This window comes from Mesoplodon mirus (assembly GCF_964341445.2).
Source record: "Mesoplodon mirus genome assembly, chromosome: 12".
NCBI lineage: Eukaryota > Metazoa > Chordata > Mammalia > Artiodactyla > Ziphiidae > Mesoplodon > Mesoplodon mirus.
In genome coordinates, this window is record NC_138988.1 from 51746081 (window position 1) to 51763474 (window position 17394).

General features: G+C 36.2%; 1 protein-coding gene across 4 annotated transcripts in view; it reads left to right on the forward strand.

The window, feature by feature from the left end:
- CLASP2 (cytoplasmic linker associated protein 2) overlaps positions 1-17394 on the forward strand; it is a 189340-nt gene that overhangs the window by 13630 nt on the left and 158316 nt on the right. For all 4 annotated transcript variants that reach the window (XM_082637540.1, XM_082637539.1, XM_082637537.1 and 1 more), the window contains exons 2-6: positions 1394-1472; positions 7581-7684; positions 10010-10101; positions 11305-11380; positions 12934-13031. In XM_082637540.1, coding sequence (XP_082493666.1) covers positions 1394-1472; positions 7581-7684; positions 10010-10101; positions 11305-11380; positions 12934-13031 — 449 coding nt within the window. The remainder of the gene's footprint in view (positions 1-1393; positions 1473-7580; positions 7685-10009; positions 10102-11304; positions 11381-12933; positions 13032-17394) is intronic.

The following is a 17394-nucleotide window of genomic DNA, read 5'->3' on the forward strand; positions in this document are numbered from 1 at the left end:
TTCGGGCTGTAATGAATGATACGTAATGAACATTGGCGTGCAAGCATCTGTTTGCGTCCTGCTTTAATTCCTCTGGGTATATACCTAGGAGTGGAATTATTGGGTCCTCAGTGTTTCTGCGCCACCCCCTACACTTTAGGCCTTCTCTTTTTTCTCATGCTTCATAGAGGGGTTTTCTTCTTCCCCAGTGGTAGGCTGCCGTTGCTTCTTATTCTGTTCTTGCTGGCTGGTTTATGGGTAGTGGGGCTGGTCCAGCTGTTTTCCTGGTCCAGCTTCAGTCTTAGGAACCCTCTGTCCCTGAGTCTTGGGGGTAAGGCTTTATCAGAAATCCTGCCCCTCCTCAGCTGAAACCTTTAATCATCGGAGCCCAGCATGGTTTTTTGCTCCTACCCTTGAAGTAGAAGCCTTTTTTTTTTTCCTTTTCTCTTTACTTAATAGGTATGAGTTTTTTACCTCTGTCTAGAGGGTAACAGCGTTGTCTTTCCCTCAGTAGCTTCAAACTGTCGTTTCTTGTAGGACAAGGAAATGGGAAAGGTTTGTGCTTTTCCTGCAGAGGCAGCTGCTCCCTTCCTACGAGACCTGTAACCACCAAGAGACTTTCTCTAATCTCCTACCCTGTCCTCAGTCTTAATTATGAGTGTCCAGTGGAGGTTTGTGGAGAAAGAGCCGGCAAGTGGGTGTGAACTCTTCTTGTGTCTGCAGCTAATAGGGATTCTGTATTTTCATGCTAACCCACACTCAACTATTAACAGTGAGTTGAATATAGCTGAATTCTTTTTATGCACTTGCATCTCAGCTTCATTTTCCATCTGTCCTCTGCCACATGTGACCTACTGCTTATGTCCCATTCTCCTTGGCACACCTGTCTTTCCTAAAGATTTCAACCTAGATGATTATTCTACAACCTTAGCTTTCTGATGAATTCAAGAATAGTTATGGTTTTGTAGATTACTTGGCTTTTTCTTGTTTATGGTGCGAGTGATGGTTTTTTCCAGTTTCTTCATCCTAGACAGAAGCTAGAATTCCTCTGTAATTAAATGTGCTGTTTTGTTTAACTGTTTCATTTAAGAAACATTTCAACATTACAGGAAAGTGACAGGTATAGTCAGTGAACTCCTGTGTACCCTTCACCTAATTTACCTGTTATTAATATTTTGCCAAATATGCTATATCACTATCTTCCTGCATTTGCATGTCATTATTATTATTATTGTTATTGAACCATTTGAGAATAGGGTGCCTTACCCTCATGACTGTTCACCCTGAATATTTCAATCTCCTTATTTTTTTAAAAACTTGGTAATATATGAAGATCTTTATGTCAGCAGTTACATACTGATATTAAAATATGCATCAGTAATTTGTATTCATTAAAATTTTTTTCCATCTGTAGGTGTCATTAATGGGATTGGAAATTTTAAGTGCCTTCGTGGACAGATTATCAACACGATTTAAGTCCTATGTAGCAATGGGTAAGTTAAATTTATTTAAAAATTATTGTAGGGTTTGACATACTTTTTTCTCATAATTTTTAACAGAATTAGTTCTTTGTAAATGCAAAAATGTAATTTTTTTTTTTTTTTTTTTTTGCGGTACGCGGGCCTCTCACTGCTGGTGGCCTCTCCCGTTGCGGAGCACAGGCTCCGGACGTGCAGGCTCAGCGGCCATGGCTCACAGGCCCAGCCGTTCCGCGGCATGTGGGATCTTCCCAGACCGGGGCACGAACCCGTGTCCCCTACATCGGCAGGCGGACTTTCAACCACTGCGCCACCAGGGAAGCCCCAAAAATGTAATTTTATACAACCCAGAGATCTGCTACTTAGCATTTTAATTTGCTGAACATAAAAGATTTTAAGCCTATTTAAATAAATATGTTCCTTTTAAGACAAAAACAAACAAAGGCAAAAAACTTACCGAATATACTGCTAATAGATTTTTACTTTGTATTTTCAAATTTTTAACTTATCTTTTACTTTTTTGTAACATGTTAATAATTTATAATATAATTCCCAGCACCACTTTTCACTTATCTATGGTGAAGGACCAGTTTTTTCATTGCTAGTCTAATGCGGACCAATATTTTATAAAATCCAATACAAATAAACTACAGCAAAATGAAATGAAAAAAAAATACAAGGCTCAGTTTTTTATTGGTAGATTCAACAAATGTATAATTTACTTTGGTCAGATTGTTTCCAAACCTTGTTTTGGAAAAACTCACAATTTCTTTACCACAAGTAGCTTGTAGACTGGTCCTGGGCTGCTGGCCATACTTTGAGCAGCACTTACTTACAGTGTGTTTGCAGTCCAGAGCGATGTGCTAGTGTAAAGCTCTTTGTATAGTAGTTAGATTGCAAAGTTGGCTTTGACTTATCTTTTAAACCTAAGTGACCTTTGTGTGCCTTTTGGAGTGCTTCAGTGAGTGGATTTGGTCCTATTATATAGAAATATATTTAAGGGTAACCTCAGATGTTTGTGATTTCTTTTATGGATTAAGTTAATGCCTCAATGTATCATCACCCTTATTTTCAAATTATCTTTGGTCAGCTTCATGTTCGGTATGCCACTAAATTCTGCCAATTTCTTCTTTTAATTTTATTGTCTATCCTTTCAGCAGAAGCATCTTAGTGACTTTGTCTATCTCTATTATTTCCTTTTTAATCAATACCTGGTTCCAATTCAATCTTTGTATGAATATCTTTTGAAGAGATGATTTTTAAGCTGTCAGTCTCCTGCTTAAAATCCTATGATAGATGTTAAAAACTGTGCTCTGCAAACATGTGTTACTTGCTTATGTATTATCTTAATGTATTTTGAGTCATTGTTAGTAAAAATTCATATTTGTAGCTTGTCTTGAAAAATTGGCCAATGTGGCAACCCTGCTCTTCCATTTCCATGTGTAAATAAAGGCAGAAGCTCTGTCGTAGCTTCCTTTTTGTTTGGGTCATGAGCTTTCCAATCCATAAGTCTCTCCCATCTCCTCTTGTTTCCTCATAACAGAGAATTTCAGTTACAATACACAGAGGTTGGAATAGGTCTGGTTCATTTTTGGCATTTCTGGTACCTCCCTGACTGTAGGCACCTCTGTTTGTCACCCCTGCCCTGTAGTAGCTCCCTATTATTAGTTGTTACAGACAACATTTTAGACTTGAGAGTAATTGTAGGTATCACGTATATCACTTATTTTTCAGACACAAGGAGGGCCAGATGGGGTTTGATATACCTACTGACTGCTCATATTGAGGCAGTAGGAGTATTAGGACCAGAACCCTAGTTTGCTGCCTCCCAGGACTGTCCTATTTTCAAAACTTATTTCTGTTTTTCTGCCCTTGGTGTTTCAGTTCTCTCAGCGTGTATGGCTCTTCAGCATGTATGGCTCTTCTCCACCTCAGCAGCCTTATTTATTTGTGATTGTCAGTAAATACTCTCCACTGTTGTTAATCAGAAACTTGCTCACTCTTGTTAGTTCTGGCTTAGCTTGTTTATGCCGCTGCTGTGCTGTTTTGTTTTTTTTTTTGAAATCCTCTCTTCTCCAAGGTCCTTCCTTTCTGGGTTTTTTTTGGATTTTTTCTTTTTTTATGGCTGTGTTGTGTCTTCTTTGCTGTGTGCAGGCTTTCTCTAGTTGTGGCAAGTGGGGGCTACTCTTCGTTGCGGTGCGCTGGCTTCTCATTGCGGTGGCTTCTCTTGTTGCAGAACACAGGTTCTAGGCGCGTGGGCTCAGTAGTTGTGGCTCGTGGGCTCTAGGGCGCAGGCTCAGTAGTTGTGGCGCATGGGTTTAGTTGCTCCGCAGCATGTGGGATCTTCCCTAACCAGGGCTTGAACCCATGTCCCCTGCATTAGCAGGTGGATTCTCAACCACTGCGCCACCAGGGAAGCCCCCTTCCTTTCTGTTTTAACGATTTACTTCTGATTTCAAAATCTGGGAGCTTTGCAGATTAATCTCACCATATACTGAATTTTTTTTTTACTTCATGATTCTTATACCCGTAAATATTAATAAATTACATTAAGTTGTTTTTGTTGGTTAGTGTTTTTTGTATGTTTCCCACATATCTACATATTCTCATATGTATAACGTTATCTTTTAATCTCCTAACTCTTTCTGGTTATCCCTGTGCATTTACTGTTAGTCAATATTGTTTTCACTTTGAACCCTAAGTGTTCATTATTTTTCTTAGTGAAACCTGAACTTGTTACTACTTGAGAGTCAGTGTGATATAATAGGAAAATTTCATCCCAGTTTTGCTACCATTTATTGAATGCCCACTTTTTATCCATTTACTGGGCTTCTCTACTTTACCTATATGAAAGATTATCCTCAAATAATTATTTCTAATTTGTATGACAGCTCTACAAGAGAGGCTACAGTATATCTCTGTGCTCTTAAAGAGATGTAGTACTAGACTAAGAATCCCAGAGTTAGCTTTCTTGTTTTACTCCGTCATAGATCTTAGCCAAACCATTTTAGGAGCCTTTCCGTAAAAGGAGGGAATTGAATTAAGTTATGTGCTGAAGGGTTTTTTTGATAATGTAACCTTAGATATATGTAACTTGATGTGGGTGATATTGTTTTCCTTTTGGTACACTTAGGTTATTAACTATCATTACAGATATTTTTTATCTTTTTACATTAAAAGTGAAGTTTTAGGAAAATTGAGGTTCATGTTCAGTTTTAGACAAAGTACCAAAAAAGTATGGACTCTTATTAATGTAATTCTTTAATATATTTAAATTTTCTCTTGTGACTACATGTACTGTGGAAAAATTTAATGTTCAAACCAAAAAAAAAATACAATTTACATTTAACACTGATCACCAACCTTTTTTTTTTTTTTTTTTTGCCGCACCATGCAGCTTGAGGGATCTTAGTTCCCTGACCAGGGATTAAACCTGCGCCCTAGGCAGTGAAAGCATAGAGTCCTAACCACTGGACCACCAACCCTGGTTTTATGATTCCCCCAAGCCTGGTTTTATGACAACAGTAAAGGATTTCATATTTTACAAATCTTAAACAGATAGTTTTAATCCAAAATGGTTTTGTAGAAAGGGTATTAGAACAGTCAGGATGCCTGGTCATCAGCTTTGCATCTTGTACAATGGTTTGCATCTTGTACAATGCTAAGAGAATAAAATATGCTAACACCTATGCTTCAGACTTCTTCCGTGTTTTCACTGTCCAAATTCCAGTCTATGATAGATGTATTTGTTTGTTTAACAAGTTCTTTTTGAGAGTTTACAGAGTGAAAAGCTCTGTTTTGTATTCCCAGTAATTATTGATTGCATGTTCATTATCTACAGATCTTTAAGGAATAGTGCTAACTCTTCCGAATGGTTATTATGGGCTTGGCCACAGGTGCTTTTTACCAGTTTTACTTATTCTCTCACTAGCTGTGTGAGGTATAGACCTGGATCCCTCCTTATTTTACAGACAAAGAGACTTTGAAGTTAGAGAAGTTTACTGTCTTGCATAATTAAATAACCAGTAGAGCTAGAAATAAATCTTCTGACTCCAAGAGTTTATATGTTAAAAAGGAAAAAAATTATGAATTTTTTTGTTTAATTGAATAGCTGTAAATCTTAAGTTTATGTAGTGTGAGGTTTTTTGTTTTAGTTGTTTATGTTTTACAAATTTTAGTTTTTAAATTGAAGTGAGCCCCGTTTGGGCCAAAAAAAATTTTTTTTTTTTCTGGCTGCGCCGCACGGCATGCGGGATCTGAGTTCCCCAACCAGGGATCGAACCCGTGCCCCCTGCAGTGGAAGCACGGAGTCTTAACCACTGGACCACCAGAGAAGTCCCTTTATTTTCTTTTGGAGTTAAACTCTACCTCTCAGGAATGAAGTGTCTATTTTTTTTTTCATTATTGTTATGTGGTTGTTAATACACACACACACACACACACACACACACACACACACACACACACACACACACACACACACACACACACACACACACACACAAAACACCTCAGTCACAAATAAATGGAAGTAGTTATGACTGTAGCCTAACACTGTGTAGATTCCTTAAATCCTGATTTCACTACTTGCTACTTGTGTGACCTTGGTCAAAGTATTTAATCCCTCTGGGCCTTCTCTATCAAACGGGCCTACTCTGTTTCATAGGATTGTTATGAGGATTAAGTGAGATAATTCAGTGCTTAGTACATAATAATATCTAACATTTACTAGTGTTTAGTATTGTCTTCTGTCTGTTCAGAAGCTATCAGAATGAGTCCCACAATAGCCAATCCTGTAGATATAGGTGAATTTCTCTAGTGTTAACAATGCATCTAAGCAAAATGAGAAGGATTTATATTGTTTCAACTGACAGATACTTGAGTTGCCTCATGATTAGGCTTATGATTTTTATGATAAGGACTTTGTTTCTTACACAATCATTTCCTTGATTATTCCTTTTGGATAATCTTTCCATTTTGTATGGTTGGCTTCTCACTCGAATCATTTTCTTCCAGAAGGATGTGTTCCTTCTTTCCTTAAATGTTGTTGATTATTATATCAGTTCTAATTGTTATGTTATAGACAATGTTAACTTTGCAGCATACATTTGCATTACATTACATACACATTTAATTATATGTGTCTATAAATAAACTAGAGACACATTGAATGCTTACCCAGTGTCCTTCACTCTCTGAGTTGTTTACATATATGTCAGTAATCTTCTGAGGTGAGTACTGCTGCACATATTTATGGGTTGAGGAGATAAAGACAAAAAGATTAAATAGTTTGGTCACACACCTAGTAATACTACACTGAGTGGTAGTGGTAATTTAAGGGATTACAAAAAGATAATTTCGACTATGAGGTGTTTTTGCCCTATGGACTGACTTTAGAAAGCATAACCTCAGTTCTAGCCCCCCTCCCATTTCCTTCACTCCACACCCAATAGATGTGATTTCTTTGTGGTGCTTTGTTGATTTATAGTTACAGCAACCTGTTTCATGAAAACTCTCTAAGAATGGACTCTAACCTGCCTTTCCTGCCTCCTTTCATGGAATAGTGTCAAAGTCTTGGACAGAGTAGAGAAAGACCTCAATCCCATGGACCCGTGCTTTATTTTTGTCATTTGAGTAATATGTTGTACATATAGAATAATACGTATCAAGCATGTACAATTTAAAGAATAACTATAAAACCAACACCTGCCTGTGCTCAGGTCAAAGAACTAGAGCTCTGCCAGTTCCTTATATGCTCCCTCTGCATTTCCTGATGACACCTCCCACCCTCTACCAGAGATGACTGCTGTCATGACCTTTGGGATAATCGCTCCCTTGTTGGTCTGTAGAGCTTAACCGTCTATATGTATCTCTAAACAGAATAATATTAAGTTTTGCCTGTTTTTTGAACATTATTATTATAAGTGGATGTCATACTGTATGTATTCTTTTGAAACTTCTCATTTATTTTTGATTGTACTCATGAGTAAAGAACTTGAAACAATTTGCTTACCTCATAACTTTTCATTTATGGAAATAATTGATGTTTGTAATTTTGTAAAATATAGTGTATAATGGAGATGAATTATAAATATTTATTCTTTTCCCCCTTAATTTCTCTAGTTATTGTAGCTTTAATAGACAGAATGGGAGATGCCAAAGACAAGGTTCGAGATGAAGCTCAGACTCTGATACTGAAGTTAATGGATCAAGTAGCACCACCAATGGTAGGCCTACATTTTAGGATTCAGATTTTGCTAATTAATGATTAAATAACAGTAAAGATAGATGGTAATCACTGCAAGTCAGTAAAACCCCAGGGACATAAAAGCTAAAATTTTAAACAGTAAATTATTGCTAATGCTTTAAAGAAGTTGAAATTCAAGATAAAGTGTCAATATTTAACTTTTTGATTTTTTGCTTTCCTTTTTCTTATTTTTCTATTCTTTAATGCTTTTTCAAAAAGCTAACTCATAGATTTAAGTGATTTGACAATGTACTGATTATACTATTTGTTAGGATTTTCTGGTTTTTGCTACCTACAAATAATATAATGTTCAATGAGAAAGCTTATTTTGAGAACTACTGAATGTTATATGAATTTCTGCAACTCTTACTGAAACGAGAAAATTTCTTATTTTAACAGGTGGTTACTAATTATATAAGGCATATATTAGATGACGGTGACCTGTGTTTTTTGAATATGGTAGAAAAAAATTGCCCTTACGGACATATTTTGAAAGAGGAGTAAAAATAAATTGACACGTAAACAGAGATTTAAAGAGTAGCTCATGTCGGGGGCTTCCCTGGTGGCTCAGTGGTTGAGAATCTGCCTGCCAAGGCAGGGGACACGGGTTTGAGCCCTGGTCCAGGAAGATCCCACATGCCGCGAAGCACCTAAGCCCATGCGCCACAACTACTGAGCCCATGTGCCACAACTACTGAGCCCATGTGCCACAACTACTGAAGCCCGCATGCCTAGAGCCCGTGCTCCACAACAAGAGAAACCACTGCAATGAGAAGCCTGTGCACCATAACAAACAGTAGCCCCCGCTCGCCACTAGAGAAAGCCCTTGTGCAGCAACGAAGACCCAGTGAAGCCAAAAATAAATAAATAAATTTATTAAAAAAAAAATAAAAGAGTAGCTCATGTTAAGTGGGAAAAAAACCCAGAATTTATAAAATATAGTGCTACTAAGTGTTATCATTTAAAATACAGTTTAAGAATTGTATTACAGGGCCTCCCTGGTGGCGCAGTGGTTGAGAGTCCGCCTGCCGATGCAGGGGATACGGGTTCGTGCCCCGGTCTGGGAGGATCCCATATGCCGCGGAGCGGCTGGGCCCGTGAGCCATGGCCGCTGGGCCTGCGCATCCAGAGCCTGTGCTCCGCAACGGGGGAGGCCACAACAGTGAGAGGCCCGCATACCGCAAAAAAAAAAAAAAAAAAAAAAAAAAAAAAAAAAGAATTGTATTACATATGTTTTATAAAAAATCCAAATAGTAGTGAAAGTAAACTTACTCAGACTTTTTATACCATAGAGTATAAAGATAAATATATAATCCTTATAATTTGATGGGTATCCTTTGACACTTGCTTAGCAGTTCAAATTTTAACTTGTTTTTGACATGCTTTTATTATGAGTGCTGTGAAGAGCATCCTTGTACATGTGTCTTTGGACATAAATGTAATTATAGAACAGAGTTCTAGAGACAGTGTTGCTGGATCAGGTTATTCACATTTAAGACTTTTTTGGTAAACTTCCAAGTTACCCTCCACAAAGTTTGGCAGGGGGAAATAATATTAGTAGAACTGAATATAGAGTCCAGGGAGAATAGAGTCCAGGAGTAGGGGTTTGTGTGTATGTGTGAGAGTATGTGTGTATGTGTGTATGTACACATTAATTTAGTAAATGGTAAGGGTGATGTTCCTTAAATGTGGAGAAAGGATTGATTGGGACAATTGGCTCTATGTTTATAAAAACAAAGTTGAATTCCTTCTTATAACAAACCCATATAATTGTTTTAGATTGTTTGTATAGGTTTATGCGTTTTCAAAAAAAAAAGATAGTGGGTAGCAATAGAATGATTATGTTTCTGTATTTGGATCCAGTGTTAAAATGAAAAAACCCCTGAATTATAAAATGCTGAAAAAGCCTGTTCCATGTGACAGTCTGTACTAGTTGCTAGGCAACATTGGACCTTTTAAATGCTTACAATACTACTAGGCTTATAATGGTAACATTGTTATTGAAGGTTTCTAAAGTTTAGAAGAAATTATATGTCCTTGGAAATTTTAAGGTTTTTAAATGTTGGACACAGTTTTTCTGAGAATAATTGAAATCTAAATTGAAAGGTATAAAATAAAAATTAAAAATGTGATTAAGATATTTAAAAATGGGTGAGAGCAGCATCAGTGCAAATTTGGCTTAGAAAAACTTGTAGAGAAATCTGTGGGAAAATTTAGCTACCAATAAGGTTGGTAGTAAAGTTGGGAATAGATAAAAGGTTATAACATAAGTAATTTAATTTTTTGTTACTTTTCTTTCAAATAGTACATTTGGGAACAGTTGGCTTCTGGTTTTAAGCACAAGAATTTTCGATCTCGAGAAGGCGTGTGTCTGTGTCTTATTGAAACATTAAACATGTAAGTTTTATGATTACTGGAGTATGTTTTTCATTTTTCTAAAAAAAAAAGCAAAATCCATTTCACAAAGCTCAAGGAAAGCTATGGAAATAACAAATTTTAAATAGTTATTAATTTATCTCTGGCACCAGAGTTTTTCTATTTGATAGCTTTATCTGTTAATTTTTTTGTATGTATGTTGTTATCTTTCATGTTGTTAATTTAAAATTATTAGTCATTGATAAGAAGAGTTTCTTTTTTTCTCTTTAGTATGTTAATAGTTACCACCCAAATAGATGGTCATATAACAAATACGCTGATATAACTTAGGATCTTCCTCTGTTCTGGACCCAGTTTGGAATTTTTTTAAACTCAGTGGTATTTCAACAATTGTAGCCATTTTCCCCAGCCCCCTTTTGCCAGTTGGCCCTAGATTTTCTAGAGCAGTGCAGGTGGTTACCAAAATCATAGACTGAATAAGACTCCCCCAGGTAACCAGACAGTGAAGCTGACAGCAGTGTGCAGAGCTCTGACAGCATAGATGCCACAGAGCTCAGAACTCCAGCCTGAAGAAATTGTAAACTAGGGCTTTTGTTCTCTTTCTGGATGATTTTTTCAAGTTCTGTGCAACAAGATAGGTAATATATAGTAGCTTTCAACTTTTTTTGTAGTGTTACTTCCTTTTCTCTAACTATACCTTCATTTTATTTTCTTTTACTCCTCTATGGTCCTTTCTGCCATCTAGAGCTTGTAAGTGCATTCAGTCTGCACAACTTTCATGGTTTTTGGCTGTCTTGTCATTTGCTTTCAACCCATGACCTCATCAAAATATTAATAAGCATAAATAAAGATCTTTAAATTTACTTATTGTACTGGAATGCAAATTTGTTTGAGACCCAGAGTCTAAAAAAACAGTATTTTAATGCAAATTTTCTAAGTGATTGATAGGTTGCTAGGTTTAAGAGTGCCATCGGTTGAACATTTTGCTCTGTTGGATCATGTGTTGACAGTTTTCATTGTCAGTCATGATTATTCAATTTTACATATCTCACATTGTTTAGAATTAGGTTTTGCTTGTGTCTCATATCCTTTATGTTTTAATGATGTGTGCCCATGCTCTCCACCGTATTTGTCTTATCGAGACAGTTAAAAGTGTAAGGATATTTTGTTTACTGTTTGATTAAAACCAAATTCTCTTTATTTTTTTTTTCAAATTATATTTAGTTTTGGGGCTCAGCCGCTAGTCCTCAGCAAGTTGGTACCACATTTGTGTATCCTATTTGGAGATTCCAACAGTCAGGTAAAATTTTATCTACATTTAAGCACTGACTAATTTTTTAGCCACCTCTTGTTTTCTAATGCTCTTATTCCATTTTTAAAAAGAAGAGAGAGGGTGGAGGGGAGTGGTAAAATCAAGATTCCACTTCATTTTTTTCTTTTAATGTCTACCACATTTAGTTTTTAAGAATACATTATATTCACAAACGTAGCTCAAGTTTGTTAGGTGTTTGGCTAGTATTAAGGATAGATGGGACTTAAAGGATAGTTCTTGAGTTTGAAAGATTGAGTAACAAAGAACCTGAATTTCCTTCTCTAGTCCTCCTATAAGCTAGTTGTGAGGGCAGATTGTCAGCTTCCTTTTCATTCCTGCATAACAACTTTTGCAACAGTCATAACCCTGTTTGTGCCAGTGGTATATCACTTGTTGGAAATTTCACTCCCTGAGCTTCAAATACTATAGGCATAATACAGGGGTGTATTCTGGATCTTGTCCTTTGTGGTGGAGTTGAATCTTGGCTGTAACCCTTTTGGCACAGCTTGGGCATTTGGAATGACCCTGGATATTTCCTTGCTTTTAGGCCCTAGCTCCTCCTCTAGAGGTTTGTAGAGAGTTCTACTGTCTCTTCATTTGCCCTTCGACAGTGAGCTATGCAAAGGAACTAAAAGCTGTCTTCCACATTCCTGTCTTTAGGCCACATTTATTCTTTCTTTTAATTGTGGTAAAATATTCACAACATAAAATTTACCATTTCAGCCTTTCTTAAGTGTACAGTTCATTGGCAGTAAGTACACTGACATTGTTGTGCAGCCATCACCACCACCCATCTCCAGAACTTTTTCATCTTCCCAAGCTGAAGCTCTCTACCCATTAAACAATAACTCCTCATTTCCCCCAGTCCTTCAGCTCTTGGTGGCCACGTTTTACTTTCTCTCCAAATGAATTTGACTACTTATAAACGTGGAACCATACAATATTTCTCCTTTTGTATCTGGCATATTTCACTTAGCATAATGTCTTCACGGTTCATCCATGTTGTAGCATGTGTCAGAATTTCCTTCCATTCTTGTTTAAGGCTGAATAATATACCATTGTATGTATATACCACATCTTGTTTATCCATTCATCCATGGATAGACATTTGGGTTGTTTCCACCTTTTGGCTATTGTGAATAATGATGCTGTGAACATTGGTATATAATTATCTGTTTGTGTTCAGGCCACATTCTTAAAAGGCAGTTTTATTCTACAAAAATATGTTAACCACGATAATGATTTCTAGTCATATAGTTATTATCAGTTCTTTATACAATATTATTACAAATAGAAGATTTTTGAAAAGCCACATTTATTTACATGTTTCTTAGATTTCTATAAAACTTTTACAAGGTTTCTCTAGAGGTTTCTTGGCAGGTCATCTTGGTTTTTGTTAATGACCTGCCATAATCTCCCAGGGGTTTAGAGGCATTAAAACCAACTTGGAGCTTCAAGTTGGTCTGAATTTAATGTTACCTTGAGGTGAAGTATTTTATTTTTTCTCATGTAAGTTTTTAAAGTTCTGAATTATTTGGCAGGTTAGAGATGCTGCAATACTGGCTGTGGTGGAGATTTATAGACATGTGGGAGAGAAAGTGAGAGTGGACCTTTATAAGAGAGGAATTCCCCTTGCTAGGTAAGTCTTGCTAAATTTATTTTTTTGCCAGTGGTTTTAAAGGTTTTAATTTCATGTGCTTATTTAAAATAGGTTCAATTTTCTGGAATGCTTTAATATTCAAAAGATATAAAAGGACATATAGGTTATTACTGTTTAAAAAATTCTTAAGATTCTATACTGTTCTAGACAGGATAGTATAATGAACCTCATGTACCTATTATCCATCTTCAGTAACTAACTTGTGGACAGTTTTGTTTGTTACATCCTTACCTACTTACTCTTGTCCTGTATTATTTTCAAGCAAATCCAACTCATAACATTTCATCTGTAATTCAATATATTTCTTTTTATTTTATTAAAAAATTTTTTTTCACTGAAGTATAGTTGATTTACAGTGTTTCAGGATTACAGCAAAGTGATTTAGTTTATATGCATATATATACATATATATAATCTTTCTCAGATTCTGTGCCATTATAGGTTATTACAAGATATTGAATATAATTCCCTGTGCTATACAGTAGGTCCTTTTTGTTATTCAATATATTTCTAAAGGGAAAAAAAATTTTTTTTCCCAATCACAACCACAATGCAATCATCACACCTTACATTTTTTTGCAAATAATTCTGTAATCCAAATATCCAGTTAGGGTTCAAATTTTCATAAATGTCATACTGTTTTATAAATGTTGTATGTATATATTTTAACAGTTTATTTGAATCAGTATACAAATAAAGTCCAACAATTAGTTGATATGTATTACAAGCCTGTTTAAATCTTTGTGTACCCCCAAATACTTTTTTCCTTGTGTTTTATTTATTGAATAAGTTGGGTGGTTTACCCTGAAAGGTTTCCCATATCCTGGATATTACTAATTCTTTTCCTGTGGTGTGGTTTAATGTGTTCTTCTGTCTTTATATCCTGTAAGTTGGTAGTTGGATCTATAGGCTTGATCAGATTTTCAGTGGGGGGTGGCAGGAGGAGCAAGACTACTTCATAGGTGGTGGTGTGTTCTGTTTACATAAGTCTCTTCAGATCTGGCTGCCTCTCTTACCACGTAGATTATTTCCAGTATGAATTATTTTTTAGGTAATAAGGTTGTCTAAAAAATATGCATTTTGTTTACTTATTTATTCATTGGCTTTCTACTTCCAGGGTTAACAAGAATTTTATTTAAATAAATTCTGTATCATTTTATGAAAGAAATGGTATTAATGTATATTGATATATTTTGTGTGAGTGTATGTATATATGTTACATTATATATTTTTAAATTTATATTGAGATTATGTTTTTTTAAGTATTTAGAATTTTTATTCAATTTTGACATTCATACAGAATAGTGCATAAATTGTAAGTATGCAGCTCTGTAAGTTATCACAAAGTGAGTACACACACGTATCTCCCACACAGGTGAAGAAGTAGACATTACAACATTCCAGAATCCTCCCCAAATCTTTCTTAATCCTTGTCTTTTCTCTCCTTCCCAGAAGTAATCATAATCCTGACTCTATCACCATACGTTAGTTTTGCCTCTGCTTGAATTTTATATAAATGGAATCATATAGTGTATACTTTTTGTGTCTTGCTTCTTTCAGTTAACATTATCTCTTTAAGATTCATTTGGGTTGTTGGATTCAGCTATAGTTGTTCATTTTCATTGCCTTATAGTTCTTCTTTGTATGAGTAGGTCATACTTTATGAATCCATACTGTTGACGGACTTCTGAGTTGTTTTCATTTTGTAGCATTTATGAATTAATGTTGTTAGAAACATTCTTATGCATGCCTTTTGGTATACTTATGTATTTGTTCTCTTGGAATATATTTGAATGGAATTGCTGGGCCATAGGGTATATTTACCTTTAGTTGATATTCACAGACAGTTTTCCAGAGTGTTTGGAATATTGGATGATTTCATTTATATGAAATGGCCAGATATGGCAAATATATAGAAAGGAAGTTAGATTAATGGTTGTGTAGGACTGAGGAAATTGGGAGGAATGGGGAGTGACTGCTAATGAGTACAGGGTTGTTTTTTGGGACGATGATGACATTCTGAAATTGATTGTGTACATCTCTGGCTTTATATTAAAAACCATTGAATTGTGCACTTTAAAGGGGTGAATTATATGGTATGAGTTTTATCTCAATAATTGGCTGTTATAAAAAAAGATAAGTTCTGAGATACCTAATTAACTCTTTCATATTGTACTTGTGATTTATTATTATGACTCTAAACTTAAATATGGACTTTGGATAAAGTTGCTTTTCCAATTTTATCCTAGTGCTTTACTGTTCTCTATCCGTATCCTGAATCAGAACCTTCCAGGGCTTTACAGGCCTCTATTGTTTGGCCTCCTAAGTTGTGTTTTGGATATTCCAGCCTCTGTTGTATTTGCCTTCTGTTGAATTTCCTAAATTCTTTTTCTTCCTGAATTACTTAAAAGATCCCAGTCTCTTCTTTCTTCTCTTACATTGTTCCTTTCTCCCTTTTCCATCAGATTATATGTGTAATGATCCTCCATTATGAATAAGCTTGTTTTTCTGAATAGCTGTATTATTATTTTATAATAGCTTTTTATTTCTTTTTCCTTTCTTTTTCCCTGTTACTGTTATATTTGCCTGATCTTTCAGTTGACCCCTCTTCCCATTAAAGCTGCCTGTATCTGCATTCCTTGCTGTATATTTTATCTGTCCCACCTCAATTCCTTACCAACCCTCTTTTCTCCAGAGCTTCCAGCCCTGAGTTTCTTACTCCCTTTTTGCTACTGAATAGCTGAGTGTTAATTTCATGCTTCTTAACATCTTGTTCTGCCTTTTTCCCAGAGAGCTTTCCTAAATCCTCTCCTTTCTGTTTCTGGGCTGTCTGGTCTTCATTCTGAAGTCCCATCTTCCAATTCCAGTTTTCTCTCCCCTGTCTCATCTTGTCCATCTTGTCTCTGGGCAGCCTGTCTAGTGTCTGCTCAATTCTCTGGAAGGTAACTACTTTGTAGGATGAAGGGACCTGTGTCTTTTGACTAAAGTGCTTTCAGATGTGTGAATATTTGTTGAATTTAATGGGGGTAAGAGCTGAGGTTAAGGTTTAGAAATCCCATTATAATGAATTTCTAGAAGGTTTTCAACTAAAAAAAATTTTTTTAGACCAAACAGTATTTTCATCCTCTATTTACAAGTAAAAAATGACAGGATGTGGACCAAGGCTTAGTTAGGTTCCAGAAGTGAAATCATGACAGAACCATTGATGTGAGAAAAACATTTGGCAATTAAAGACTGAACCCAAATCTCTAAGTCATAATTTAAGAATCATAGTGGGACTTACCTGGTGGCACAGTGGTTAAGAATCCGCCTGCCACTGCAGGGGACACAGGTTCGAGCCCTGGTCCAGGAAGATCCCACATGCCACGGAGCAACAAATCCCGTGTGCCACAACTACTGAGCCTGCGCTCTAGAGCCCACGTGCCACAACTGCTGAAGCCTGCGCGCCTAGAGCCCATGCTCCACAACAAGGGAAGCCACTGCAATGAGAAGCCTGTGCACCGCAACGAAGAGTAGCCCCAGCTTGCCGCAACTAGAGAAAGCCCGTGTGCAGCAACAAAGACCTAATGCAGCCATAAATAAATAAATAAATTTAAGAAAAAAGAATAAATCATAGCATGATATAATATTGGAAAGTAAAAATTAGTGCTGTCAGCATGATCCCATGATCATGGTCTGAAAAAAATTTATATATAAATATAAAACATCGGAAAGCATGCAGTTAAATAAGTTCTCTGGATGATGGGATTGTGGCTTTTTTCTTTGTTCCTATTTATATTTCCTAGTTTTCTTCTATAATGAGTATACATTGCTTTTGTAATAAGAAACACTTTTTTTTAAAAAGTGATAGTAGAAGTGTATTATTCTGAATATAAAATCAGAAGTGCTAATAGAATTGCTGTTGAATTAAAATAGGTTAACAGGAAAAACATCAGATTATCAGTCATATCAGCATCACTTTAATTTCTGACATATTTCATTGTTTTTATATTTGCCTTAAGTTTCCTTAGCATGATTTTTTTTTTTTTTTTTTTTTTTTTGCGGTACGTGGGCCTCTCACTGTTGTGGCCTCTCCCGTTGCGGAGCACAGGCTCTGGACGTGCAGGCTCAGCGGCCATGGCTCACGGGCCTAGCCGCTCCGCAGCATGTGGGATCTTCCCGGACCGGGGCACGAACCCATGTCCCCTGCATCGGCAGGCGGACTCTCAACCACTGCGCCACCAGAGAAGCCCTCCTTAGCATGATTTTTATGTACTTTTTAAAAATGTCTTGGTTACTGAGTAGATTCATTATAAGGTTAGAACTAAAGTATTGGGTTGGCCAAAAAGTGCCTTCGGTTTTT